At 56.9% G+C, this 15,169-nt stretch overlaps 1 protein-coding gene across 1 annotated transcript; it reads left to right on the forward strand.

Annotated features, from left to right (window-relative positions):
- The first annotated feature begins 6,721 nt into the window (after window positions 1-6,721).
- On the forward strand, window positions 6,722-7,847 carry SSTR4 (somatostatin receptor 4). The gene is given in 4 exon segments (XM_067705149.1): window positions 6,722-6,778; window positions 6,780-7,192; window positions 7,194-7,639; window positions 7,642-7,847. Coding segments are annotated over 4 exon segments (1,122 nt in total).
- The last annotated feature ends 7,322 nt before the right edge of the window (window positions 7,848-15,169 follow it).

Genomic DNA, 15,169 nt, shown 5'->3' on the forward strand with positions numbered 1-15,169 from the left:
GGCCAGTCCACCCAGGACTGGATACTGGACCCGAGCTGCACCAATCAGACGCACTTCCCTGGTCCTCTGAACGTGCACCCCTGAGAAAGTGATGGGTCCCCAAGAGGGAAAGGGACAGCGTGGAGTCAAATCCAAGAGCCAGCAGTTCTGAGATACAAACAGGGTATTTGTGAAGAGAGCTGTAGACGGGAGAGATGGAGGGATTTCCTCTGCCTTGTGTGGTGAGCACGAGCCTGGGAGACAACGCCACAGCCTCTCCCATCTCTGCGTGTTTTGTGAGCCGAGGTGCTGGCCTCCTTGCCCTGAACAGTCTTCTCAAGGCTGTTTGTCCAGCAGTGGCCTTAGAGACAGAGACAGCGCATCCTGGGGGCAGTTGGGAGTTGGATTCCTGGTCAGAGTAATAAAGATACCACCTCTCTCTGCGGCGAAGTTGGGCTGGTTTGCTATTGACTCTTACAAGACTAAGATTTCTTAGATTCAGGGTTCCTTTTTTTAAATCATTTTATTTTATTTTATTTTATTTATTTATGGCCGTGCCATGCAGCCTGCGGGATCTTAGTTCCCTGACCAGGGATCAAACCCATGCCCCCTGCATTGGAAGAATGAAGTCTTAACCACTGGACCACCAGGGAAGTCCCTGAAGCTCCTTAACTCTGATGTGAACCCACCTTGTATGCAGCCTCTACCCAGGCCTTCCCCCGTCACCCTCATGAGCTCGGGGGGAGGGGTTTTGTTGGTGTGGGGGGAACCAGGGAGATTGGTGCAAACGGGAAGCTCAGCCCTACTGGGCCCTGAGCGATCAAGTCCTTGCCTCAGACCCAGGAATCCCTGTCTCCTGCCAGCGGCCGTGAGACCACGGCAGGCTGGCTGGGTCGCTTTCAGGTAGCGTCAACTTTCAGCCCATCACAGTACTCAGCTGAACGTTAAGAAATGGACCAGTCACCAAGCTGCTCACTGAGCAGGATGCTGACAGGCAGGGCATGGTGTGCCAGCAGAGCAAACCCACTCCTGAGCTCCAGGGGTTTGGTCTGCATCCAGAATCACTCTCAGACTGTGTTCCTTCGGCCTCCAAATGGTTTTGCAAGAACTTGAATTGAGTCTATTTCTCAATGTATGTACTGTAACCTGAACACCAGGAAGACAGTTTTCTATGTACTGCTTCCTTGTTGTTCAACTGGGAGAGGATCTGAATTTCTAAAACTGACATGGGGCAAAAACATCCTTCAGAACCTCCTGTTACCTTCCCCCTGGGGTGTGGGGTAGGAGGACGGGAAGGCTACTCCCTGCTGCTGAAAGTAAATGTCCAGGAACAGATTGTCTGGACTAATAGCCTGGTTCCTCTAACAGCAACGATTGTAAGGATGAGTGTTGAGAACATACAAGATTCAGGATCCTATACTGAGTGTTTTAGGTATGTTACATGAATCGACTGTTTTCAACAGAGTCTGGCATACGACAAGTGTGATATGAAGGTTTGCTGGCATTACCATCCCAGTAGCTCATTCAATGAGGTAAGAACTTGTGTTCACACCTTAGAGGTGAGAAAAGCAAGGCTTAAAAAGGCCAGGGACTCGCCCAAAGATAATGGACTAGAGCATTTGTAGCTGCCATACAGAAAACACCTCTGAATGCACCCCAAGAAAGTGGATCATCTCACAGGAAAAGCAGTTCAGTGGCAGCAGCACCAGAGTTGGCTGGTTGCCTCATCAACTCTCACGCTTACCAAGCCCCCTAGTTCTTTCCTGCTTCCTGTCCTACCATCTTCAACATACTGGATAAGCTTTTATCTCATAGTCACAAGGTAGCTGCAGCTCCTCCAAGCCTTATATCCCCACAGGACAATAGCCAAACCTTCCCCAGAAGTTAACCCTTGCAGGGGAGTTCCCTGGAGGTCCAGTGGTTAGGACACGGGGCTTTCACTGCCATGGCCCAGGTTTAATCCCTGGTTAGGAACTAAGATCCCGCAAGCCGAGTGGTTCTGCCAAAAAAAAAACAGAAGAAGAAGAAGTTGCCCCTGCAGCTTTAGTGATGCCCCTTCATGTCTCATTGGGCAGATTCAGGCCGCATGCCCACCTCTAAAGCCAGCACAGACTCTGGGAGGGGAACCGACTCGAGCCCCTGAGTACATTGAAAAAGAATTCCAAAACAAAACCAGAGATCTGCCCCCCAGGGAAGAGGAGCGTGGACGTTGGGAGGCGTGCAACAATAGCTGGGACTTTGTCAAAGCCAGCCTGGACCCAGGGACATAAAGTCCCTACCCTTTACCTCGTGCCACACTTTCCACTACAATGGAAGGTTCTAGATTTCCACCGTGCAGGATGGTAGCCACAGCCTTGTGCGACTCTTAAGCACTTGAAATATACGTCACGTGACTGAGGATTGAATTTATTTTTTAAGTTTAATGAAATTCAAAGAGCCACCAGGGGGCTTCCCTGGTGGCGCAGTGGTTGAGAGTCCGCCTGCCAATGCAGGGGACACGGGTTCGTGCCCCGGTCCAGGAAGATCCCACATGCCGCGGGGCGGCTGGGCCCATGAGCGATGGCCGCTGAGCCTGTGCATCCGGAGCCTGTGCTCTGCAACGGGAGAGGCCACAACAGTGAGAGGCCTGCGTACCGCAAAAAAAAAAAAAAAAAAAAAAGCCACCAGGTCCAGTGGCTATGGCATGGAAGTTGCCATAGTATCGGCACATCTGCAGCCTTGCTGGAGGCATCGTGGAGGCCTGCAGGCTCTGGTGCTCTAGAAATACAAAGTGACGCCCCAGGGAAATCGAAGTGTTCCAACAGCTACAGAGATAAAGGAAAATGAAAGAACTAAAATTCATTTCATAATACAGTCTTTTACCTCTTTATCCAAAATATTATCACTCCAACACATAACCGATATAGAAAATACAGGGAGATATTTCACCCTCTTTCGTTCATCTTAAGTCTTTGAGATCGGGGTGTGTTTCACAGCCACAGCTCATCTTCACATTTCAAGCGCTCAGCTGCCCGTGTGACCTGCGCTGGTGCAGAGGTTTCAGAGCCTCCACGTCCAATTATCTTTCCCGACACTGGTTCACAGCTCTGGGAGGTGGGCCGGACAAGATGGAGGCTCAGAGGGCCACACCTTTGTGTTCCCAGAGCCCCTGGAGGGCTGGTCCCCCCTCTCCATGCTCTGATTCAGCAGGACGAGGATGCGGGGCCACGCTTGGAGAAGCGCTGCTCGGGGTGCTACCCAAGCCCACACCCTCGTAAGCAGAGGGTCTGAAATTAAATCCACGTTTTCTGTGCTTCAGCCCGTTCTCTTCTGCACGCAGAGCCATGAGGCCAAGACGCTGAGACAGTCTGCAAACAACCCCCAAAGAAGAGAACAGCCCTCAACTTCCTCGCCCCAGAGGCTGACAGCAGCGTCTGACACCTGGACACTGCAGACAGGTCCCCCACCCAGACCTGTGCCTTTGTCGTGCTGACCTTTTGTTCATAAATTCTTAGAGGGAGCCCCGTATTTAATGCGACAGCTGGGTCTTTGGGGCAGAGTGGGCTGTTGTCAGCACACTGTCTGGATGTCACCGGAGTTCAGAGAGGCATCTGAAGAAGGGCGATTATGTAAATCACTCCTGACAAAGCCGTGAGCTCAGCCTGGTTATGCCTTTGACACGCTCGGCGCAGAAGTCAAAGCCACATTGAGGGCGCTTCAGGTGATTTTCTAGTAGCTGTGACGGAAGCTCTCAGGACCACTGTCCTCACGCTGCCGAGCGCCAAGCCCCTCCTTGTTGAGTCCTCTGAGTAGAAGCTTCTCCCGAGACCTGCGGGCCAGGTGCAGCGTCCAGGTGCCTGAAGAGCACTTCCGGCTTGTGGAAACAGACGAGATACTCCCATGTGCAACAAAGGAGGCGTTCCTGTCCCTTCCGACTTGAGGAGGGGCTGAGAGGCCCCAGCTCCACCCCCTCCCTCATCCCTCAGCCCGGAACTCCCACCAGGGCTCCGGCAGCGGGGACTGGCTGGACCCAGGGCAGCCCTTCCACCACCTGGAGGAGAAGGTCCCTGAGGCCCAGCCAGGGCCCAGCTCTGCGTGGCTTGTGACCATGTGCAGCAGAGCACTGGGTCTGAGGCTGGACATTTAATCAACAGATTAATTTATACCCTACAGGCAAGGGACAGGGGAGCTGGAAACATCATATGAATGGTCTTCATTCCCACCCCTTTTACTCAGTGAGACCGTGGCCCTGGGTGTTCTCTCCCGGTGGAGAAATGTAGAGGCTGGTCCCCTTAGGCATACCTTTAGTGCCATGGGGAGAGGACAGGTCTGGGGGCCCAGCGTGCACAGCCACTTCCCGCCCGGGGGCCACCAGCTGCCCCCCTGAGCAGAGAGGCCGCCTATCGTTTTTCCGGATGTTCCTCCCAGACTCTCCCTGTAGCCCTGAGGGCACAGTGAATTCCACACACCGTGGCCCCTGGCTGCCTGCCTCTCTGTAATGTCATTCAATTAAAAGTTCCATGAGTGCCTTTTAGAATTATCTGGAGCGCCTTCAGAACATTCAGGTGCCAGGGCCACCTCTAGACCAAGCAACTCAGAGTGTGCGGGACAGGCCCGGGCTTCCACGGGGTGCCAGTGGACAGCCAGGGGTCAAGTTTCCACACTGCAGAGGGTGCCTGGCTCTCTGGGAACGAGTTCCTCAAAGCCAAGGCTATGTCAGACACGCCCCCCACCGTGTCCCAGGCTGCAGTGGGGATGGGACCTCTGCTTCCACGGTCAGCCTCAGAGGGGTCTGCACCCAGTCTCTCAGCTCCTGTGTCCCAGGAGCGACGCCTGCCCCTCCCAGCTCACCTGCACTGATGAAGGGGATTCACTGCCTAGGTCAGCGTGCTCAGGGCAAACACACTCGCACCCAGGAGCTCTGAACTACCAAGCTCCCTGGTTGGGGGTGTTAATAATAATGATCACATATAGTGCTTATGGGGCCAAACACTGTTGTAACTGCTTCCCACGTGTCGGCTTATCTAGTCCACATGACAGCCCACGTGATAGCACCAAGACTGATGCCGCTTTACAGAGAGGTTGAGTAACTTGCCCAGGGTCACACAGCAGGGAGGCAGTGGAGTGGGGATTCCGACCAAGGCAGTCACCTTAATCTACCCTGCCTTCAAAACCACCTCTGTTCCAAATTTGCCTCCCCCTCACACACCACTAGCTGAACCAAACCTCTGGCAAGTCAGCCGCGTGGCATTTTCCTGACTTTGAGGACAAACCTCCGCATTGATCCTGGATTTCCCCACCTCTCGTTCTTCAAGTCTGTGAGGCTTGGTCATTATGATGACGCTGTGTCAAGGACAGTGACGCTTGGTATCAACTCAACTTTTTTTCCTCAGTAATTTTTCAAAGCTAAGGCATCCGGCTCCCAACCTGGGCTTGGGGGTCAAGGTGCAAGGGGACTTGAGAGTGAAGTAGGGAAATGAGACAGCACAGGAGAGTGTCCATCTCAGGACAAGCCCATCTTGCCTGGGGGCCCGTGTCCCCGCCCCCCAAGTCCACTGCAGGAGAAAGGCCCATGCCCGTGTGCCCCCCCACTGGAGAAGTCACTGCTGTGGGATGGCCCGCGTCTCAGCTGCCTCTCTGATTGCTCTCTAAACACGGAATCTGGGGACACTATTTGTGCAAACACTGTGATTCCCTGCTCGCGGCCTCCGATACGCCGGATTTCAGTTTAATCTGGGAGCCCCTTCCTGATGTACCAGAGGCTTTCAGGACTGATCTGGGGCTCAAGGAGGCCACCGCCCACAGAGGCGGAGCTCCCAAGGGCCGGCACCCCACAATTTTCCAGGGCAAACCCCCACTTCAGGAACTCTGCTGTGCCCTGTGCCGACTAGCAGAGACGGCTGGGACTGGGGGCTGCTTGGTGGGTGTCCAGCACGGGACGGTCCAGCCTGGGGGTGTGAACTCGCATTCTCCAGAGTTTAGGAGGAGAAGGAGACCCAGGGAGGACCCGCGACCCTTCCTGACCACCCCTCCCAGGCACATTTCAGATATCCGGGTGCAGACTCCGCCTCCGGGGAAGCCGAGTCGTGGGGCGGAGGTTTCCTGGGGTCTGGGTCCGGTGCTCTCCGCCTCCCTCCGTGCCGGCCCGCGCACGGAGCACCTGGGTCGGAGGCTGGCCTTCTCCTGTGGCATCTCTGCTTCCGCGTGTCCATTTCCCACCTCAACCCCCAGCCCCACCTAAATCCAATGGAAAGGGTCGCGGGATCCGCGGCTGCGCGGGGTGCGAGGAGGGAGCGATGGGGGCCCGGGCAGACGTGGAACTCCCCACGACGCCAGCAGGAGCCTCGGGTTCTGCCCATAAAAAGAGTTTCAGGCGGGACAGACCCTGCGGGTCTTCAGAGGATGAACGGGACAGGGGCGGGGTTGGAGATGGGAGGATGTCAGCGCAATCGGCTCTGTGCGCACAGGTGAGTCCCCGCCATCCCTGGGGCCTCAGGATCCAAACGGAGGACTCCAGGCCACCCTGCCCCCGCGGCTGCGGGTGCCGGAGAGCAGAGCAGGGGAGAAGGTGGCAAAGGGCCGGAGAAGCCGGGGTCTGCGTGGGGCAGGGCTGGGCGCGGGTGGGCGGGAGCGCCCAGCTTTGGGCGGAGCAGGGAAAGGCGCCCGTCTGCCCCGAAGCCCCGCCGGTCTCCGGGGCGCAGGGCCGTCCATGCCCGCTCCGCCGCGCCGCCGCCACCGCCTTCCCGGCCTCCCCCATCCCGGGATGAGCGCTCCCCCGACGCCACCTCCCGGGGGCGAGGAAAGATTCGAGACGGCCTGGCCCCCCGGCGACCGATGCCAGCGGCACCCCGGCGGCGACGGAGGAGGCGGTGGCGGCGGGGACGGTAGCCATCCAGTGCGTCTCTGCGCTGGTGTGCGTGGTGGGCAACGCCCTGGTCATCTTCGTGATCCTCCGCTACGCCAAGATGAAGACGGCCACCAGCATCTACCTACTGAACCTGGCTGCGGCCGACGAGCTCTTCATGCTGAGCGTGCCCTTCGTGGCCTTGTCGGCCGCCCTGCACCACTGGCCCTTCGGCCTGGCGCTGTGCCGCGCGGTGCTTAGCGTGGACGGCCTCAACTCATTCCCCAGTGTCTTCTGCCCGGCCGTGCTCAGCGTGGACTGCTACCTGGCTATGGAGCACCCGCTGCGCGCTGCCACCTGCCGCCGGCCCGGCGTGGCCAGGCTGGTCGGCGGGTGTGTGGCTGTCGTCCTCGCTGCTCACCCAGACCATTGCCGCCTTCGCCGACACCAGGCCGGCTCGCGGCCGCCGGGCTGTGGCCTGCAACCTGCACTGGCCGCACCCAGTGTGGTCGGTGGTCTTCGTGGTCTGCACTTTCCTGCTGGGCTTCCTGCTGCCCGTCGGCCTGTGCTGCGTGCTCATCGTGGGCAAGGTGTGAGCGCTGGCGCTACCGGCCGGCTGGCAGCAGCGGAAGTGCTCGGAGAAGAGGATCATGGGGCTGGTGCTGGCGGTGGCGGCCGTCTGCGTGCTCTGCTGGCTGCCTTTCTACGCGGTGCAGCTGCTGAGTCTCTCTGTGACGGGCCTGGATGTCCCCGTCCACCACGTGTCCTTCATCCTCAGCCACGCCAACAGCTGCGCCAACCCCATCCTCTGCGGCTTCCTCTCTGACAACTTCCGCAGTCCTTCCAGTGGGTTCTCTGCCTGAGCTACCGTCTCCTGGATGCCTTTGGTGGTGCAGACCAAGAGCCACTGGACTACTGTGCCACCGCCCTCAAGAGCAGAGGGGGCGCAGGAGTCTCATGCCCCCCACTACCCTGCCAGCAGGAGCCCAGGCAACCAGAACCCAGCCACAAGCAGGTCCCCCTCACCAGGGCCACCACCTTCTGAGATGCCCTCACCACCCACCCAGCGAGGTCACCTCCAAGGGATCTGCACCACCTACAGCCCAGCAGACCGCCCGTGCTGCCTGCTCCCCTGAGAACCACCACCTTCCTCCACAGGCACCTGCTTCCCGCAGTCTTCGTGCACCCCCAAGAGCATCAGAGCCCCTCAGGCTTCCCCTCTCCCCGGGATGCTGGCTTTCAGAAGGATGCTTCCATGGGGGTAGGACCCTCTGAGACCTGATCTAGGATGTGAATCATTCCTGAAACTCTGGCTGTGTTTTGAGGGGGGGAGAAGGGAGGATGCCAGGGAGCAGTGGCTCCCAGCAGCTCTGCCTGGGAGAGGACTGTCCGGAGGGTGGAGGGACCCGGCACCCCTGCTCTGCGCAGACTCTCTGTCTGCCTGTGGTGGGGACACAGCGTGTTTGGAAAGAGGGGGAGGAAGGGAGATGCCTCCCAGTGCTTTCCCTTTGCTGCTGTTCCGGGGCCCTTGTGCAGAGAGATTTGTGTGTGACAGCCTCGGGCCCAGACTGTCACCCCCTGACCACCCACCCCCCCGACCCAAAGCCTGCTTGCAATCACAAGTGTCACCCTGGTTGTCCTGGGATGGTAGCAGGCTTTTTGTGAGTAGAAAAGGTTTAGAGAGACCTGGAGTGGGGTTTATTACGAGGTGTGAAACCAGGTCCATAATAAAGACACGGAGAGGCTACATCTCATCTAGCTCCAATGATGGGATTTCTTGCCCCCTCCCTCTGGGTGGGAGGGGAGCAAGGGAAGGCGAAAGAAGCCCAGAGAAGGCAGATGGAAATCAGCCCGGAGTTTGAATGGAGGAAGCAGCTCTATCACCGCTATTAAAAAAAGGTCTATGTTCAGGATAACATCAGCCAGATGTAGATAATAAACAAACGTAGGCCGAACACAGTAAAAGGCCATAAGTTTCTGCCTGATGTTCACGCAAGGATGAATTACCTTTCCCCAAAGGACAGAACTGGCCTAAGAGGAGCTTCGATCCTGCTTCCTGCCAACAGTGGAGGCGGGGGCTGCGGAGATGCGGGTAGGGCTTCTGTGGGAGGCTGGACGGCAAGCGGGCTGTTCTGCGTACAGGGAGCGCCACGGGGGCCCCGGCTCAGCTCAGCCAGGACACTCCTGGCTTTGGCTTGGGGGTCCTGATGGTGACAGGAAGATACTGGGGCGGGCGGGGAGCAGGGCCTCTGAGGAGAGGCCCCTCCGCTCACCCGAGGGTCAGGCTTGTGGAGCTCACGGCTTCCTGGCAGGGAGGCTTCAAGAGAAAACGTCCTGGGCCTGACCTGGTCCGGGACCTGCCAGACTCACGTCTCCTCCGGCAGCCTCCAGGCTCCAAGGTGGGCACAGGGGGCTGCTAGGGAGCTAAAGAAGGCTGAGGCAGGGCCCAGAGGGCATGGCCCGCTTCCACCACGGGCCAGGGCTGCTCCCTGAGAGCCGGGGCAAAGGGAACAAGGCCCTTCCCTGAAGCGCTCGGGCCAAAGCCAGGCTTCAGGGATGTGAGCAGACGCCTGACGTTCCAGGAACGGGCAGGAGAGCCAAGTTCGGGCCCTGCATCCAGTGTCACGTGACCCGGCAAGGGACTGAACCCAGGTCCTCAGGGTTCTGAGGAGGCCCTTCCCCAGCCAGCACACGGTGACTCTTAGAGGACTGACCTGATGGTTCTGTCCACGTGGCTGTAGATGCCAGCTGCTCCCTTCATGAATGAAAAAAAGAAACAGCCTTGCCATTGGGCACTTACTCCTGCACGTGACCAGCCAGCCCAGTGACCCGGAAGCAGTGATCAGTGGCGATCAGTGTGGTGTGTAGGCTGGGGACGAGGTGGATATGCAGATGTTCCGGGTCTGCACTGGGTGGTGCCCATCTGTCTCAGAGAGAAAATGTGCAGCCAAGTCTGCACTACAGGCTGGAGACGTGGCTGTGGATTGGAAACTCCTAACTAAGGCTCGGAGCCCCTTGAACCCACATGCACGCGTACACATGCGCACACAAACACATGCGCGCAGACACGACCAGACCACCCCCGCCCTGGCAGTACACACTAGAGTTACCCTGGGCATCTGGAGGCAGTCGGTGCTGGGCCTCCTGTAACCGTAACCTCTTGACAGCCTTTGAAAGTGAACTGTTTCTTTGTTCCCCAGTGCCTGGCGGTGCCTTGCAGGGCGACCACTTGATAGATGCGGTTGGACTGACCTGTGTGAACCACGCAAGCTGATGGCAGCGAGGTGAGGGGTTCACAGCACAGGCAGTGGTCTGACTGCGCTGCCGGGCCTCTGCCACAGCCTGGGTAGGGCCTGGGGTCCTCTCTTGGATCGCCCACAGTGACTCACACTGGGCACACTCTCTGACGGGCAAGACGGGGCACCGACCCAGAGTCTTGGCAACACTCCTGCTCTGCTGAGTAATTAAAAATGCAACCTTTTCAACTTAGTTGGTGATGGTTGAAGGCAAGGCAGCCTCAGGTGATGGAAAGAAAAGTCCCTGGAGGCAGGGGAGCTCCGCGCCAGCCAGCCCCGTGGGGAGTGCTGTAACCTCACTGAGCCTCAGTTTCCCACCTGAAACACGCACAAAGGGAGACCGTGAGTTTCGAGTTCTTTCCAGCTGTGGCTCTCTTTTATCAGGAACGCTGGAGCAAGGTGCTGCGGTGGTGGGAGGGGACGACAGCATTCTTCTGTGCAGACTGCTCTCTCCATAACCTGTTAAAAATGAGCATTGACACTGCCTTTGACCTTGGAGTCATAAATCATGCGGTGGAGCGGGGAGAGTCTTGCTGGCCGTCCTCCTTTTCAGCTGCAGGACCTTCTCGACTCCTGGGGCTTAACAACTCTGTAGCCGCAAAACATGCCGATCATTGGTCGGGGATGCGCTAGAGGCGAGGTGTTGCCAGCTACAGCAACGGGGGCCTTTGTAACGGCTGCATAAAACCCTCCCTCGAGGTCTGAAGACACTTGCACATTTTGCTGGCCTGGGGCATCAGCTGTGCAGACACCCTTTGACCTCATTGCTGCTCCATTTACCGAGACTAGGGGATCACAGCCTTTGGCTGCATCAGGAATGAAAACATTTTTTTTTTGAGTTGAAATCCACTGTATTTCAAGCATACAGTTGTTGTTTTTCTGTTTGTGACTATAAAAACAAATAGATCAACACACTAACCGAAAAGGAAATAAGACTTCTGCGTTTCTGACCAATGCAAGGATACCAGTTTCCACCGTATCCTTCCTCGATCATCAGGGAGGAATGAAAACATCTTTATCCAGGTAGAAACAGCTTCCAGGTACCCTCCACCAGTGAGCTGGCTTTACCTTTTAAAATTGCCTTTAATGTACTGTTCAGTGACCAGCCAGGTGTTTAATTTTTCCAGACAATCAGGAAGATGGTATTTGCACGTGACAGGTGGTCACTCATCGGAGTTCTTGCCAAGTTTGTCAGCACTATGTTTTCTGCAAACATGAATGCAATTTGCACATTTATCTTTAAATTCTTGGCTTCACTTCACCATAAAAACATCCTACCTAGCACGCCTTAGGTGCCAACGCTGATATCAAAGGGAAAAACAACAAGAGAAGTCTGTGTTGGCTGTGCTACCTCAGAAATCGAACTTGGCAGCCTGAGCAGTGGCTGGGAAAATTCCTGCAAATCTGCACATCGAAGCTGTTCTCCGTCAGGCGGTCTGCCAAGAAGCATCTCCATTCCGCGTCTTCCCTCTTCTTAAGGAGATAATGGGATAAGCTCAGATTCCTTCAGCACAAATGTCAGAATCCGGAGGCCTGTCCTGTTGCACCCGGTCAGTGGGCACCACACCCCAATGCCCTGCTCTGGGGAGGCGAGTACAGGGGGCAGGGGAAGGGGGCAGAGGCATACAGACTGCACACCCCCTGCCGCTTCTGTCGGGGCAGGGCGGGGCTGGGGCCTCCGTGGACAGCGCTCTGCCCTCTAGGAGCCTGGAGGTTGGTTAGTGGCAACGACGGGCATTAATCAGATCGGCACAGGAATGAGAGTGCGCTTCTAAGCCAAAATAAGAACCATCGGGGAAGTGATCTGGTCTCTGTGAGGCGACCTTGTGCAGGGCAGCCTCCCCAGGAAGGCTGAGGGGGGCGACGTCCTCCATGAGTTGTGTGGGAGAAACCAGGATGAGAAGGGTGGGCAGAAGGGCCGAAGCAGAGGGGATGGTGTGTGCCAGCAGCCAGGAAGGGAGGCACTGAGAGTGCCCAGGGTAACTGGAACAGAGGCCAGCGGTGCCCGGTCAGTGGGAGGCATCAGCAGACGAGGACCTCATAGGCCCCACTGAGGACTTAGGACCCGGCCGTGGGACGGTGGTAACGATGAGAGGTGCAGGTCCACCTGGTCAAGAAACCCATGGATGACTCCCAGTCCCTGTGAAGCCGGGGCGCATGTGCCCTCCACTCTTCAGGGGGAGATTGGCAGGAGGATCGTGTTCTCATCCTTTTAATGTTTTTAAATCACTTTATCAACAAGAAGGCAGGGTCCCTGGTCCTATGACTGGATTGGTGTCATGTCTAACAGGGAGGGGCTCTTTTGAAAATGAGGGAACCAATATTGAGGAAGTCCCAGATCATCAACCATGTTGCCTAGAAAAGGAGCCCTGACCCCCAAAGTAAGATCCGAGGCTTCCTGTTATGAGGACACCGTGAGCCCCACCCGGCACCTGGCGAGGTGTGGACAGTGCGCCGGTGAGAAAACAGATTTGGGGACACACAGACCAGGGGCAGGCCACTGCTCACCAGCCCAGCGTGGCCGCAGGGATGCCACGTGGCCCCTGGAGAAAGGTCAAAGCAAGAGCATCCTGCCCAGGTGTGCGGGGCAGGCGCAGGAGGCTCACCGCTCAGACAGCGGCACAGCGGCACCGGAGGACAGGGTGGTGCGTGCAAGGTGCTGGGGGTGTATTTGCGGGAGGGGGGTTGTGTTTGGTTGGCTTCTGTATTTTTCTGCATGCAGCTTTCTTTAGCCATTCCGAGGAGGCTGTGGTCTTTCTCATCTGTTTTTCGGGGAGTATAATGTATACGCGGTAAAAGTCACTCTTCTTAGGTGTGCAATTCCGTGCATTTTGACAGAACTGTATAAGGTTACCCTCGTTTCACTGCCACCTCAGTCAAGCTGGGGACTGGCTCCAGGACCGTGGCCTTCCCTCTCGGTGGCCGTGACCCATGCGCTCTCCGAAGGGGAGAGAACTGGGGACGGTGCTCCTCAGATGCGGGCAGGCCACCAGCACAGCGTCTCCCCACATCCCCACGCAGGGAGCTCTGCCCTCCTGATCGCCCGGATTTGAAGCCGCAGCCTGGGCTCCAGAAACCACCCCCACAAACCACAACCCAGGGCTTGAGCAAGTGCCGGGCAGGTTGCAGCCTCCTCAGCATGGCTGCCCCTCCCCTCCGGGGCTCAGAGCTCCCCCGCGGCCCCGCAGAGCCAGCTCTTCCTCAGGACCCAGCCCCACCTGTCCATCGCGCCTGGACGGCTGGCTGCTGGGCTCGTGCTGCATCGTCTCAGCCCCATCGATGGAGGCCGATTCCCTCGCTCTGCAGATGCAGAAAACCGCAGAGAGGGGGCCTTGCCCTGTGCCCTCGGGCTGCCCTTTCTCCTCCTGTCCCCACGCGATTCCCCAAGTCCTACCTCTTAGGACAAGGGCGAAGATGCTTGAAGAAAGGGGGGCGTCAGTGCTGGCAGAGAAGGGCCAAAACTGGTGCTTCTGGTTTCGATCACCATTTCAAGACGAATTGAACAACGAACCATCTGTCCAATACGAGGGTGCAGGGTAGGGGGTGCGGATCTCCGGCATGGCTGCGGGAGTAGGGGTCCATGGGCTCAAGGAAATCGAATGGAATTGAGGGGGGAGGCAGAAGGAAGGGGGGAGGGTACAGGAGACTGAGGCAAGCCCCGTCTTCCTCTTCCTCTTCCTCACTGGGTGGCCGAGGGAAGGTTTGCTTGAGTCCAACAGCCCAGAGCGAGCAGCTGGGGCCGGCCTCCAGGTGAGGACAGGAGAAGATTCCAGGAGGACAGGGAAACCCGGCCCTAAGTCGAGTGTGCAGGAGAGGGGCTTCCCAGGATGGTACAGCTCATGGATGTCTTGTTCAGGAGAACGTTATTTCAGGTGCAGTTGGGGGACATGTCTGGCCTGGGGTGGGGGACGTCATCACCACGGACCCCAGTTTGGAATCTTGGGGGTTTTTTTCCACTGGATCCCCGAAACCCTGCTGCTTCTGCTGCCCCACTTTGTTTCCACCATTTCCAGCAGTCGTGACTGAGCTAACCATCCCCAGGGTCCTTCTGTCTTTCGCAATCACACTTTCAAAACAGGCTGAAGAGGATTTGATTCTGTTAGAATCTGATGTTAAAACAATATTTCGTTTCTCTCGTGAGAGGAAATATGTTGTTTGCCTACATCTGAGCCTGCTGACCAAAAAAAAAGAAGAAGGACTCTCTCAAAACAAAAAAGAGATAGCGCTGAGCCCGGGCACACATTCTGAGCAAGACGGACAGACAGAGTCGGGCGTAGCCTGTGTTATTTTCCAAAGAAATGCCGAGAAGGTCAGGGATGTTTTCAGATGTGCTCGGGTGCCCCCCACCGAGTCACGACAACCACGGAAACATGTTTTTCTATCTTCTTCGTAACCTCGGTTTTCCTCGAAGAGATGACATAATGATTAACCCCCATTCGACACACGACCACTGTGAGCTTGGGGGTCTTCTGCTGCCTGCCCAGTCCACATGAGAAGGTCACGCCCAGGAGCCTCAGGAAGGGCTGTGGCCGTGCAGGGGGGCCCCTTGGGATTCCGTGGGCAGCAGCATTTCCTTACTTCCTACTGCGTGCCTCGAGGTGCCCCTCCTCCCTGAAATGCGTGATGTGCAGGCTTCCCGTCTTGCTTTGTGTGTCTTTACACTCTGGTGGGCTGCCAGGATTTCAGTCAACCCGGGCCCGAACGCGGGGTGAATGAGCAGGGCTTTGGGAGACATGTGAGCTGCGTTTTGTTAAAACCTGTTTGCTGAAACGGAAGAGAAGCTGTCTGTCTGGTCATTCCTTGGAAAATCTTGTCTTTGTGATTCAAACATGAAAACACAGGGTCCTTGGTTCAGGGAGATCCTAAGGGCATAGTGAGCATCAGAGCGGAAAAAGGCTTTATCTGGCCCGTTGTGTAGACAACTCCAGCATCAGTAGAGGGGGAAGGACAGGAGGGAACTTTCTGGTGTCACGAACATATTCTATATACTGATGATGGCAGTAGTTCCACGAATGTGTGTTCTTCAGGACTCAGAGAACTGTTTGCTAAAAAGGGCGGGTTTTACAGTCCA

The sequence above is a fragment of the Pseudorca crassidens genome, chromosome 15 (genome assembly GCF_039906515.1).
Source record: "Pseudorca crassidens isolate mPseCra1 chromosome 15, mPseCra1.hap1, whole genome shotgun sequence".
Taxonomy (NCBI): Eukaryota; Metazoa; Chordata; class Mammalia; order Artiodactyla; family Delphinidae; genus Pseudorca; species Pseudorca crassidens.